This window comes from Notolepis coatsorum (assembly GCF_963971535.1).
Source record: "Notolepis coatsorum genome assembly, chromosome: 4".
Taxonomy (NCBI): Eukaryota; Metazoa; Chordata; class Actinopteri; order Aulopiformes; family Paralepididae; genus Notolepis; species Notolepis coatsorum.
Genome location: NC_140168.1, coordinates 106516189 through 106529811, shown reverse-complemented (window position 1 = coordinate 106529811; position 13623 = coordinate 106516189). Strand labels below are relative to the sequence as shown.

Sequence of the window (13623 nt, the reverse complement as noted above, 5' to 3'; positions counted from 1 at the left end):
GCGCCCTTTTGTAAATGTGCTTTTATTCTGTCAAATAAACTTTTAGTTCTAAATATCAGTGTTTTAATCTGTGTAGTGGATATGAAGAATAAGACAAGAGACCACATTGCAGAGACATCTAACATGTCTAATATCTTTAAATGCATAAAATCATGGAATTGTAACTAGAAATAATACCCTAACTAGGGGTAAAAACTAAACTTTAAAGGCAGCTGGATCCTCGTGCTGACTTACTTCTAAGTGAGGTTTCAGTTTGCTGAAGGTGGCAACAGATTGACAATCTGATACTTTTATGACCAGCCAATTTTTTTTAAATATTTTATAGTACATTTTTCTCTGGAAACCCACCCCTCTGGTGGGATCAAACAATCCAGTTTTTTTGGGATCAAACTGATCCCAATCCTGTGTCTGTTTGAACTATCCGTTTTGAAGATTTGATCCAGATAATTTCCTGATCTGATCAGCCATCTTTCCTAATGAATTTTTTTGGTTTTGACCTACCCAAAATCCAAATCTGATCCATCAGATGGGGATTAAAAATGTTGAACTACTGGGCTTCAAGCTAGTGGATTCAAATTCTGCATCTAGTGTTACCGTTACTGCATAAGATTAAAGGGTAATCCCAGCTAAATTCTTGACGTTGACCCAAGCACAAGTGGGGCTAATTCTGACCGGCTTCCAACCCTGGCCTCGGTCTGGCAGGTATACCATCATGGATCCATATGGATTTATGTTCGTCAATGATGTGTACTAATTGTTAATTTGCAGCAACAGCGGCAGTATTTTAAAGATTCTGGGGTTAAATAGGTCATCACCCTTGTCATCACTGTATACAAACTCTTTTCAATGTAAAAACAAGGTTATATTGTCATAAGAATTTTTACCACATTGCCAAACCCTACCCTGGCCAAATGGCAAGGATTACCTATCTCATTTCAGATGCCAAATCCACACCCAAGATTAGTTGAAACCCATTTCCCATAATACGGGACCGTTATGATAATGTAATGCACGGACATGAAATGGATTAAAATAATTCATGTTTTTGGTGAGTTGTATGTAGGTGATTCCTCTACCAACACATCCTGCAAGAACTATTAAAAGATGAGAACATGGACTTGGAGCAGCGTCTAAAGCTTTTCTCAGTCTTGTGTAACTGATTCTCCAAGAAAGAGAGGTCTGTTAGTTTTGGTTTTGGCCTTGTTTCAATTTGAGCAACTTACTAACTTTAAAACAACATCTTGCCAAGACTATCCCTTCCTGGGAGGCTGCTCCCTTCTAATCGTCCATTACAGGTTTTTTTACGACTTCTTTGGTGCATTTTGCACGTCAGAGTTTCAATGTGCAAAACTCCTAACACAATGCTATACTGCTCATATCAAAATGCAATATAGCATGCAAAATAAAAATACCAGTGTCAAATCGGAATAGTATATGCAAAAGCTTATCACAGCACCAGAACATTAGATATTTCAAACAATTAAGCGAACAACTGAACCAAATTAGATTATGATTATGTCCTGCAAAAGTTTATCGTAGTGTCAGAACAGTGGATATGTTCATCTTTGAAGTTTAATTATTGGTGCACTTTTCAAATACAACGGTCATTATCAAATAATGCGGTAAAACACTATCATTTCCTCATAACCCCTGTGATAGGCTGCAGTATGGCGCTTGTGTCTTTATGAAAGACAAACAAAATATATGATTACAGTATTTGAAGTTTAATCATTACAGTAAATAACAATACATACAGTAATGCTCTATTGTACAGTAAAAACAGTTACAGTAAACAAACTATTGTAAAGTACAGTAAAAAAGGGTTACTTGGTGCTTTTTCAATGTTCACCCAATTGTCGTGAGGCTGATTGACTGGTTATTTTCAAAGACTCCGTTATTAGCTATTACAGTAACACAGAATGCTATACTGCTCATTTTGGGTTCAAAATGTAATATACAGCATGCAAAATTACCGTAAAATACCAGTGTCAAATCAGAGAATAGATTATGCAAAAGTGTACAGTATCACAGCACCAGAACAGTGGATATGTGCGTCGTTGAAGTTGACTTATTGGTGCATTTTCAAATACAACGGCCATTATCAAGAATAGAATAGGAATCCTTTAATGATCCCGAGGGAAATTCGGCACTACAGATCCCTCACATTGAACAACTAAACATTGAGGTAGTCAATAGGACTGAAATAGGGATGTGAATAGAATAATATTAAAAATAATAAAATAGAATAAAGAATAACGTAAAATATGGTCCGGTATATACATTCTAGTATGTATATACATTCTAAAATCTTAAATATACAACTATCCAGCCAAAAATATACAGTAAATGTACAGTAATAAGTGTGAAAATGTAAAGTGAAAAGTGTCCTAGAGGATTGTGAGAACTGAGAAGTGTAATTATTTTTTTAAAGTTATTAAAAATGTCGGAGCGCTCGAGTGGCGTACCCCATAATGCACTGCAGTGCAACGCGGCCGCACTGGGACGCGTCTATGCCTTCTACAACACTGTTCGGTTTCCGGGTTCCTCTGATTGGCTACTAAGCCCATGTGACCCTACGCTAGCACGCCCCCCTTATCGCCGCGAGTTATCGCGTACGCCCGCGCATGCACATGAGCCGCGACAAGCGCCTTCAATGACAGAGCTCTCATATTTGCGAATGCATAAACTATATCTTAAATTATGGCTATGTGTCTAATATGGCCGTCGCTTATCAATGACTTGTTTTGTTTACATCAGGGTGAACGCTGTTGCATTCGCAAATATGAGAGCTCTGTCAATTGAAGTGGGTGGTGGCAGCGTAACAGCGTTCACCCTGATGTAAAGTAGTGATTTTGTATTGGTTTGTCATGACAAACCAATTACATAATCCAACATATGTGTAAAGAAACACCATATTCCAGTTAACGGTATATATTTTTTAATGATTCATTACGGTATAAATTAGGTTAACTGGAGCTGCGTATTGCTGGCTCTCATATTTGCGAATGCAACAGAGTTCACCCTGATGTAAACAAAACAAGTCATTGATAAGCGACGGCCATATTAGACACATAGCCATAATTTAAGATACAGTTTATGCATTCGCAAATATGAGAGCTCTGTCATTGAAGGCGCTTGTCGCGGCTCATGCGCGGGCGTAAGCGATAACTCGCGGCGATAAGGGGGGCGTGCTAGCGTAGGGTCACGTGGGCTTAGTGGCCAATCAGAGGAACCCGGGAAACCGAACAGCGTTGTAGAAGGCATAGACGCGTCCCGGGTTCGCCTTCCCGGGCCCGGCGACCTTTGCCGAATGTCTCCTCCCCACATCTTCTCCCATCCTCCCTCTCTGCCGGGTGTGTCCAATAAAGCAATAAAATGCCAAAAAAATTATCTTTAAAAAGTTATTTAAAATGTCATTTTTCACAGAATACTCCAAAAGAGACTATGCAATTGTAATTTCCTCATACAGTAACCCCTGTGATAGACTGCAGTATAGTGCTTGTGTTTTTATGAAAGATTATTTGAAGTTGGATTGTTACAGTAAAGAAAAATACATACAGTAATGCGCTGTATTTTACAGTAAAAACTACGTTTTTTTTTAGTTTTTTTTATTATTGATCTTTTCCCCCCTCCTTTTTCCTCCGATTTTCTCCCATCCCAATGTTAGTCGTTATGCCAATCCCCAATCCCCTTCCTGGTCGCTGCGCACTTTACCCCCCACAGTCAGTCTGGGAGAGTGGAGGCTATCACGTGCTTCCTCCGACACACGTCTAGCCAATCAACCGCTTCTTTTCACCTGGCAGCGCGGACTCTCACTGAGAGGGTGTAACGTGTGGAAGGATCACACTATCCCACTTAGATCCTATCCGCGCTTAGCAGGCGCCCGACCGAACTGTAGGAGTCGCTGTTTACAACGACCCGGACCCACCCCGCCAGCTTCTCCCACCCTCTAATACTGCCAATTGTATTAGTGTGAACGGCCAGCCAAGCTGGTAGCAACGCTGGAGCTGTGAGTTGGATTCGAACAGGCGAATCCAGCGTCTCCAGGGTTGGTGACGAACGCAATCTCCGCTACGCCACCTGACCGCCACGCCCTCTAAACGTTTTTTTTAAAGTAAACAAACTATTGTAAAAAAAAAAAAGTGTATAAAAAAAGAGGAAAAGAATACAACTCCATGGTGCTCAAGCAACATCTGGCCTCTCCTCGGTATTTGGCCAAAGAATTTCATCAACGTCACATCTGACCGCCAGGTCTACAAGTGCCCTCTCCTGCTGCACATCTGACCGCCAGGTCTCCAAGTGCCCTCTCCTGCTGCACATCTGACCGCCAGGTCTCCAAGTGCCCTCTCCTGCTGCACATCTGACCGCCAGGTCTACAAGTGCCCTCTCCTGCTGCACATCTGACCGCCAGGTCTACAAGTGCCCTCTCCTGCTGCACATCTGACCGCCAGGTCTCCAAGTGCCCTCTCCTGCTGCACATCTGACCGCCAGGTCTACAAGTGCCCTCTCCTGCTGCCCAGACAGAAGACGGCCACGCCCTCCACCTGGTGGTGCTCGTTCAGTTCTAATGTACAGTAAACATAACAATTACAAAAATAATTCACCCACACCTTTAGTATTTATGAAATATACTGTAACAGACAACAATATACATTTTACAATTACTGTAATTTCGATATACAGTTACTGTACAGTAAATTACACATATTGACTTACCCATTAACTCTCTTACTGTAAAAAATCGTATAAGGGATGCCACCGTTGACCTGTTCAGGTTTGGCTGCACCAGCCTGCCAGCTTCAGCCAGTGCTAGACCTCGGTTTACTGTATTACGTGGTCAACAATTGTGGTTATCATTTCATTTGAGACAGATGTTCTTCTGCCTCCTTGGCCACGACCACGACCCCGTCCTTCGTTGCCAACCTCAGCTGCACCGACTTGCTCCATGTTGCTCCTTTCTTCAGGTTTCTAAGCAGCCTTTTATGTAGTGGTGAAGAGATGATCAATTGTATTGCAATGCTATCAACTCAACTAGCATAGCATTTAGTAGCTTAGAGTATGAATTTTGAAAGTCAGTTTGGCTATTAGCATTTTGAATTTTGCACTTTGAAACTCTGATGTGTAAAATGCATCAAAGCAAGTCGTAAAAAACTGTAAAACCGGACACTGAGCAGATCCAGTCCGGACGGTGCGATCAGCATTTAGCTGTAATTAACGGAAGGATTTGATGTCCTTCAATTAAATCACTGAAAAAGTCAACCAACGAACGCGTTTCTTGTACCGGATCTCCTCACTGGTAAACAAGAATACCCTGAAGACTCTGGCAGGAGCACTCATTCAAGGGTACTACGACTATGCTTGCACCTCATGGTACCAAAGCACCTCAAAGGCACTAAAAAACAAATTACAAACATCTCAAAACAAGCTAGTCAGACTACTACTTGACCTGACTCCTAGAACCCACCTCACCCCTGCCCACTTTGACAACCTAGGATGGCTTAGAGTAGACGACAGAGTACAGCAACTTGCAATGGGCCTGGTCTACAAGATACACTACGCAACCAAGGTACCCATGTACATGTCAAAATACTTCCCAAAGGTCAGTGAATACCACGATCACAACACCAGAGGGAGCTCCACAAATCATGTAAAACCCAGATTCGGCTCAAACAAGGGACTAAACACGTTTCGCAATTATGCCACATCAATGTGGAACGCCCTACCCACAGCTGTAAAGGAATGTGGATCACTACCCACTTTCAAAAACACTCTCAAAAAACACCTACGTGAGACTGCAATTCGAAACTGGCCCCTACAAATGTCCTAACCTAGTTGTACAGTAAATGACCAAGTAAGGCTTTGTCAGTATTCCAATGTACAGTGTAAAATGTGTGTGTGTCCCCTACCCAACCCCCCCCCCCCCCCCACCTCCAATGTACAGCCCTCACCCAACCCCACCCCACCCATCCAACCTCCTCCAATGTACAGTTTCTACGCCAAATGTATATACACTCCTTTTCTGGACACTTTTGTATCACAAACAGTACTGTATTTGCAAATCTGATATTTCATAAATGTATAGATGTAGCAGTACTGTCTATCTGTATGTCATGTATGTCATATATGTTATGATGAATTGAAAATGGGGGACCCTGATGTAAACAAGACGAAAGTCTTTCTCTGGTCTGCATCCCCTTAACAATTGTATGTATTGAGCTGTACTGTACTGTACCCATTCTGCAATCTGTTAATAAACTTTTCAATCAATCAATCAATCAATCAGGCAACGGGAGAAAACATTTAAATTACCCACAGAACCACCGACGGCGGCCTTTCACCCAGTAAATGACTGAACCAGAAACGGTTAATTTCATAATTATGCAAAAATAAATTTTATTGCAACTTTCAATGAGCAGAAGAAGTACTGTGAACAAAGATGGAGTAGGGTAGTACAAAGCTTAATGCAATCAGTACTGAAGCTAGCGACCACGGATGTGCCATCAGTTCAACTCCCAAGTTTCAGCTAACTGTAGGCTAGTATTCTCCAAGCAAAACGTCCAGGAAATGTCTGCTTTTGAGAAAAGGAATTCCTTATTAGTCTTAACTCGTCGCCGTGGACACATTTAGCCGATACGAGTACAATCTGCCGACTTGGAAGCGAGCTGAGAGCCAAGAGATCGACTTCTATAACACCTGGTAAACAGAATTATTCTGTACAAAGAACGCAGCTCACGCTGAGGATTAGCAAAGACATGAGGCGAGTGGTTGAAACGGATTATCATCATAACCAAAATACTGTAATAACCCTATTCACATGGTGGGAGAGATGGAAAGAAAAGTCATCCAAATAGAGACCATGCAGGCTAAACCCTGACAAAAAAAAAACTAAAAGCCATCTTCAGTTTTTAGTAAGAACTTTCACACTTTTACATTTTTTAATAAAAAGAAAAAGGAAAAAAATACATTATGTCACAAAAATATTACCTTTTATTTTCTTTTGTTTTCATCAATATGGCTTTTGGACAATGTGCAGCTAGAACCACATGTTACATGAGATTCTAATATTATTGGGTTTATCCGATTCTTGTGCTTCTAAAAGTAGTATGTATACTGGTGGCAAAATGCTAATGTTATGTTCAGAATACATTCTTTTTGATGGATGATGAAGTTCTAATTAAATTACCATTTAAAATGTCACCTTTTCCTTTGGTTACAACACGTCTCTTGAGTATTAAAGTAAAACGTCTAATATATATAATGTCCCGGTGAGGTCGGACCTATAGAGACGAAGACCTCTAGAATAGTATTAAATCCTTTCTCCTCATCCCCCAAATAATCTGCCATATCTCTTCAGAAACCATTCAAAATAAACTCCAATTCAAGTTAAACACATGATCATTTGCACAGTAACGTTGAGGCCAAAATAAAAACATAAATATACAGCTCATTTACATAACGCAATATCATCTCCATTAATAATAATGCGATAAAGTAAAAAAAAGAAACGCCAAAGAATATTATAATCACAATGTTGTAAATAAACAATAAATAAGTTGAGTGAAATAAGCGTTTTGTGTTCCTGTGGCCTGGCTCGCCCCAGACTCAGTAGTCAAGTTAACAACAGGTACAAGTTGTACCTCCACGCTCGTCTTGGGATGGTCAACCCTTTCACTGCCACAACACACAGAAGGTTAACCCGTTCACTGCCACACTACCAAACGGTTACCCCCTTCACTGCCACAATACACAGAATGTTAACCCTTTCACTGCCACACAACAGCAGGTTAACCCCTTCACTGCCACACTACCAAACGGTTACCCCCTTTACTGCCACAATACACAGAATGTTAACCCTTTCACTGCCACACACACAACAGCAGGTTAACCCCTTCACTGCCACACCACAGAAGGTTAACCCTTTACTATCACACTACCGACGGGGTAACCGTAGGATGGGGACGGGGGAGATGGGACGGGGGAGGCAGTGACCCAAGAAGCACAGAGAAGGGAACTTTATTCCAGAGCTAGTTACGGTAAAAGCTAAATGTAGGACTCTTGCTATTAGCATCATGTAGCATCATGTTAATGAGCCCACAGCGAGGCTACATGTGCCCACAGGTGTACTCTCTGTACTGTACTCTGTGTACTCTCTGTACTGTACTCCGTGTACTCTCTGTACTGTACTCTGTGTACTCTCTGTACTGTACTCTGTGTACTGTACTCTGTGTACTCTCTGTACTGTACTCTGTGTACTGTGTACTCTCTGTACTGTACTCTGTGTACTGTACTCTGTGTACTCTCTGTACTGTACTCTGTGTACTCTCTGTACTGTACTCTGTGTACTGTACTCTGTGTACTCTCTGTACTGTACTCTGTGTACTCTCTGTACTGTACTCTGTGTACTGTACTCTGTGTACTCTCTGTACTGTACTCTGTGTACTCTCTGTACTGTACTCTGTGTACTGTACTCTGTGTACTCTCTGTACTGTACTCTGTGTACAGCTTTAGAGAAGGTAAAGGGGATTAATAAAGGATTATCTTATCTTATTTTATCTTATCATGTTCTCACCATCTGAAAACCTCACTCACATTATAGCCCTAGACCAGCGGTTCTCAAACTACGGGTCGCGACCCAAAGTGGGGCCGTGGGTAGGTGACAGTGGGGTCGCGACCCAAAGGGGGGCCGTGGGTAGGTGACAGTGGGGTCGCGACCCAAAGGGGGGTCGTGGGTAGGTGACAGTAAAAAAAAAAAAAAAATTTATATATATATTTTTTTATGTTCTGGCAACATATTTTGGCTAAATATGCCTCGTGTTATAAATGTGTATTGATAACAGTGCTGTAATAAAATCTTTGAATAAATATGCATGATCAAGTTCAACAACGTGTGGTTTTATTTTTATATTCCTTAAAATTCCACGTTGAAATGACACGATACGTGTTAAGCGTGGGGTCGTGGTATAAAACAGTTTGAGAACCGCTGCCCTGGACTGTATCCGTACCTTGGAAAATATGAATTTGACAAAAGCGTCGTATTTATGACGCCTGCCTGCAACTGGGCCTAAGTCCCGACCAAACCACGGCTCAAATGGCCAAAACAAACCTGTCGCCAGACGCCCCCTCGAGTCCGTCGGCGATACAGACGGAGCGATTGCACGTCAAACGGCAAGTATGAGATTCTAAAAAATAACCGACTCAATAAACGAAGAGTGAAATTAACCTCAACTGCTCCCATGCTATTTAGATTCACTTCTCTTGTTCTTCACCGATAGTTGAGGCTTAGTGAGCTTTGTGGTAAAACCTCGCATTAGAACATCGTCACGGACGCCATCCTCTACTCTAGCAGTGATCTTCCATGATGCACGCACACACACACACACGCACACACACACACACACATGCACACACACAAACACACACACACTTTCTACCAGAGAGCATTGAAATGGCCAGAAAAATCCCTGAAACTCAAAAGAAAAAAGGAACGTACCGGAAACAATACAAAAGGAAAAAAATAATCCAGTTCAAATCCACACACCGGGTGCCACATATCATATATACAGGCATGTGACAGTGACAGTGCCACGTATCATATATACAAGCGTGTGACAGTGCCACATATCATATATACAAGCGTGTGACAGTGCCACATATCATATATACAAGCGTGTGACAGTGCCACGTATCATATATACAAGCGTGTGACAGTGACAGTGCAAACATCTCCAAACACTCAATGTGCTCACCAACTAAAAACAATACAAAGTATACCCGTCATTATACGACGGTAGTTAGGACACTGGATAACAAACACAAGTGTAATACGGTGACAAGCGATTGGATTGGAGTTCAGGTGCTGGGCGCAGCGACAGATGGCTTAACAAGAGTGGCTGTGCGAGTGGAAGCGGTTAGTGGGGCCCACGAGCGTGAGGGCGAGTCAGCCCCTGAGGGTGGAGGAGGGAGAGGGAGGGTGGAGGAGGGAGAGGGAGGAGGGAGGAGGGAGAGGGAGGAGGGAGGGTGGAGGGTGGAGGAGGGAGAGGGAGAGGGAGGGTGGAGGAGGGAGAGGGAGGAGGGAGGAGGGAGGAGGGAGAGGGAGGAGGAGGAGGGAGGGTGGAGAGGGAGGAGGGAGGGTGGAGGAGGGAGAGGGAGGAGGGAGAGGGAGGAGGGAGGAAGGAGGGTGGAGGAGAGGAGGGAGAGGGAGGAGGGAGGAAGGAGGGTGGAGGAGAGGAGGGAGAGGGAGGAGGGAGGAAGGAGGGTGGAGGAGAGGAGGGAGAGGGAGGGGGGAGGGAGAGAGGGAGGAGGGAGAGGGAGGGTGGAGGAGGGAGGAGGGAGGAGGGAGAGGGAGGAGGGAGGGTGGAGGGTGGAGGAGGGAGAGGGAGGAGGGAGGAGGGAGAGGGAGGGGGGAAAGAGAGGGAGGAGGGAGGTAGAGGGAGGAGGAGAGGAGGGAGAGGGAGGAGGGAGGAGGGAGAGGGAGGAGGGAGGGTGGAGGAGGGAGAGGGAGGAGGGAGGAGGGAGAGGGAGGAGGGAGGGTGGAGGAGGGAGAGGGAGGAGGGAGGGTGGAGGAGGGAGAGGGAGGAGGGAGGGTGGAGAGGGAGGAGGGAGGAAGGAGGGTGGAGGAGAGGAGGGAGAGGGAGGGGGGAGGGGGAGAGGGAGGAGAGGGAGGAGGGAGGGTGGAGGAGGTAGGGTGGAGGAGGGAGAGGGAGGAGGGAGGAGGAGGTAGAGGGAGGAGGAGGGAGGGTGGAGGAGGGAGATGGAGGAGGGAGGGTGGAGGAGGGAGGGTGGAGGAGGGAGAGGGAGGAGGGAGGGTGGAGGAGGGAGAGGGAGGAGGGAGAGGGAGGAAGGAGGGTGGAGGAGAGGAGGGAGAGGGAGGGGGGAGGGAGAGGGGGCAGGGGTGTTTAGTCTGTAAACTCAACGATGATCAAAGACGTTGGGAGATCAATGATCGATGTCCCCTCTGTAATAATCAACATTAGCAACAGTTAAGTTGTGGATGATTAACGGGTGGGTGTGGGGCGTCAGGGGGTAGAGGGGTCAGAGGTCGATGTGGTCTCTGGTGTGGTGCCCCTCTCAGAAGGCGGTGGTGACAGCGTTGCTCTGGTGTGGTGCCCCTCTCAGAAGGCGGTGGTGACAGCGTTGCTCTGGTGTGGTGCCCCTCTCAGAAGGCGGTGGTGACAGCGTTGCTCTGGTGTGGTGCCCCTCTCAGAAGGCGGTGGTGACAGCGTTGCTCTGGTGTGGTGCCCCTCTCAGAAGGCGGTGGTGACAGCGTTGCTCTGGTGTGGTGCCCCTCTCCTCGTGCCCAGCCGGATCATCTCCCCAGGGGCCGTGTCCAGCAGCTCGTACGCGAGCTGGCCCTCGGCTCCTGGAGGAAACAGTCAGTTGTTTATGTTTCCACGATGAACGTATATGTTTTGTATATTAAGTGTTTGTTAGGAATGAGAGGAATATGAGCGGGTTCTGTACTTTCCTTTAAGTCACCTTTTGTTTAACCCTTTCACTACCACTCTACATGAGGTTAACCCTTTCACTACACATGTGGGGCCCTTTTTAGGACGATTTGCCCACCGGGTCTTTGGCGACCACTAGTGGCTCGGGTGTGCATATTTTGTCTTACAATATATGTATCGAATTAAAGCCCCATTTGTTGCCTGTCGATAGCCTGTCGAGTTACATGCCGATATTTGAGGCTTGTGCAAAGTATACGGTATTGCGCAAAATACCACTCCCGACTCATGGGGCTCTAGTTCCGTCAATCATATGGCTATCTCGATAATTATTGTGGAGGATTGGAGCCAATGAGTGTGGCTTTCTAATGGTACCCCAGCTGGGCATGTACAAATCAGGGATCTAGGTGAAAAACTAACGAGAGAAAACAGGAAGAGAAAAACCGCAGAATGAATTGAAGTCTATGAGAAAACTGAGCTTTTCTTTTGTACACAGTTGACCAAAATCACTCCTAATCACTCATTTCAGAAAGGATCTTTATGAAATTTGGACATGTACTACATAAGGCTTGAGGCTATGGATTTTTAAACCTTTCACTACCACACTACAGAAGGTTAACCTTTCACTACCACACTACAGAAGGTTAACCCTTTCACTACCACACTACAGAAGGTTAACCTTTCACTACCACACTACAGAAGGTTAACCTTTCACTACCACACTACAGAAGGTTAACCTTTCACTACCACACTACAGAAGGTTAACCTTTCACTACCACACTACAGACGGTTAACCTTTCACTACCACACTACAGAAGGTTAACCTTTCACTACCACACTACAGAAGGTTAACCTTTCACTACCACACTACAGAAGGTTAACCTTTCACTACCACACTACAGAAGGTTAACCTTTCACTACCACACTACAGAAGGTTAACCCTTTTACTACCACACTACAGGTTAACCTTTCACTACCTCACTACAGAAGGTTAACCCTTTCACTACCACACTACAGAAGGTTAACCTTTCACTACCACACTACAGAAGGTTAACCTTTCACTACCACACTACAGAAGGTTAACCTTTCACTACCACACTACAGAAGGTTAACCTTTCACTACCACACTACAGAAGGTTAACCCTTTCACTACCACACTACAGAAGGTTAACCCTTTCACTACCACACTACAGAAGGTTAACCCTTTCACTACCACACTACAGAAGGTTAACCCTTTCACTACCACACTACAGAAGGTTAACCTTTCACTACCACACTACAGGAGGGTAACCTTTCACTACCACACTACAGAAGGTTAACCCTTTCACTACCACACTACAGAAGGTTAACCTTTCACTACCACACTACAGAAGGTTAACCTTTCACTACCACACTACAGAAGGTTAACCTTTCACTACCACACTACAGAAGGTTAACCCTTTCACTACCACACTACAGAAGGTTAACCTTTCACTACCACACTACAGAAGGTTAACCTTTCACTACCACACTACAGAATGTTAACCTTTCACTACCACACTACAGAAGGTTAACCTTTCACTACCACACTACAGAAGGTTAACCTTTCACTACCACACTACAGAAGGTTAACCTTTCACTACCTCACTACAGAAGGTTAACCCTTTCACTACCACACTACAGAAGGTTAACCCTTTCACTACCACACTACAGAAGGTTAACCTTTCACTACCACACTACAGAAGGTTAACCCTTTCACTACCACACTACAGACGGTTAACCTTTCACTACCACACTACAGAAGGTTAACCCTTTCACTACCACACTACAGAAGGTTAACCTTTCACTACCACACTACAGAAGGTTAACCCTTTCACTACCACACTACAGAAGGTTAACCTTTCACTACCACACTACAGAAGGTTAACCTTTCACTACCACACTACAGAAGGTTAACCCTTTCACTACCACACTACAGAAGGTTTAACCTTTCACTACCACACTACAGAAGGTTAACCTTTCACTACCACACTACAGAAGGTTAACCCTTTCACTACCACACTACAGAAGGTTAACCCTTTCACTACCACACTACAGAAGGTTAACCTTTCACTACCACACTACAGAAGGTTAACCTTTCACTACCACACTACAGAAGGTTAACCTTTCACTACCACACTACAGAAGGTTAACCCTTTCACTA

General features: G+C 44.3%; 1 protein-coding gene across 1 annotated transcript in view; it reads right to left on the bottom strand.

Moving 5' to 3' along the window:
- Positions 1-11006: 11006 nt before the first annotated feature.
- ripor2 (RHO family interacting cell polarization regulator 2) overlaps positions 11007-13623 on the bottom strand; it is a gene marked incomplete at its 5' end in the record, with an annotated part of 174533 nt that continues 171916 nt past the window's right edge. The window contains 1 exon segment of the mRNA XM_084312062.1: positions 11007-11359. Within this exon segment, the coding sequence (XP_084168188.1) occupies positions 11244-11359 (116 nt within the window). The 3' untranslated portion in view covers positions 11007-11243.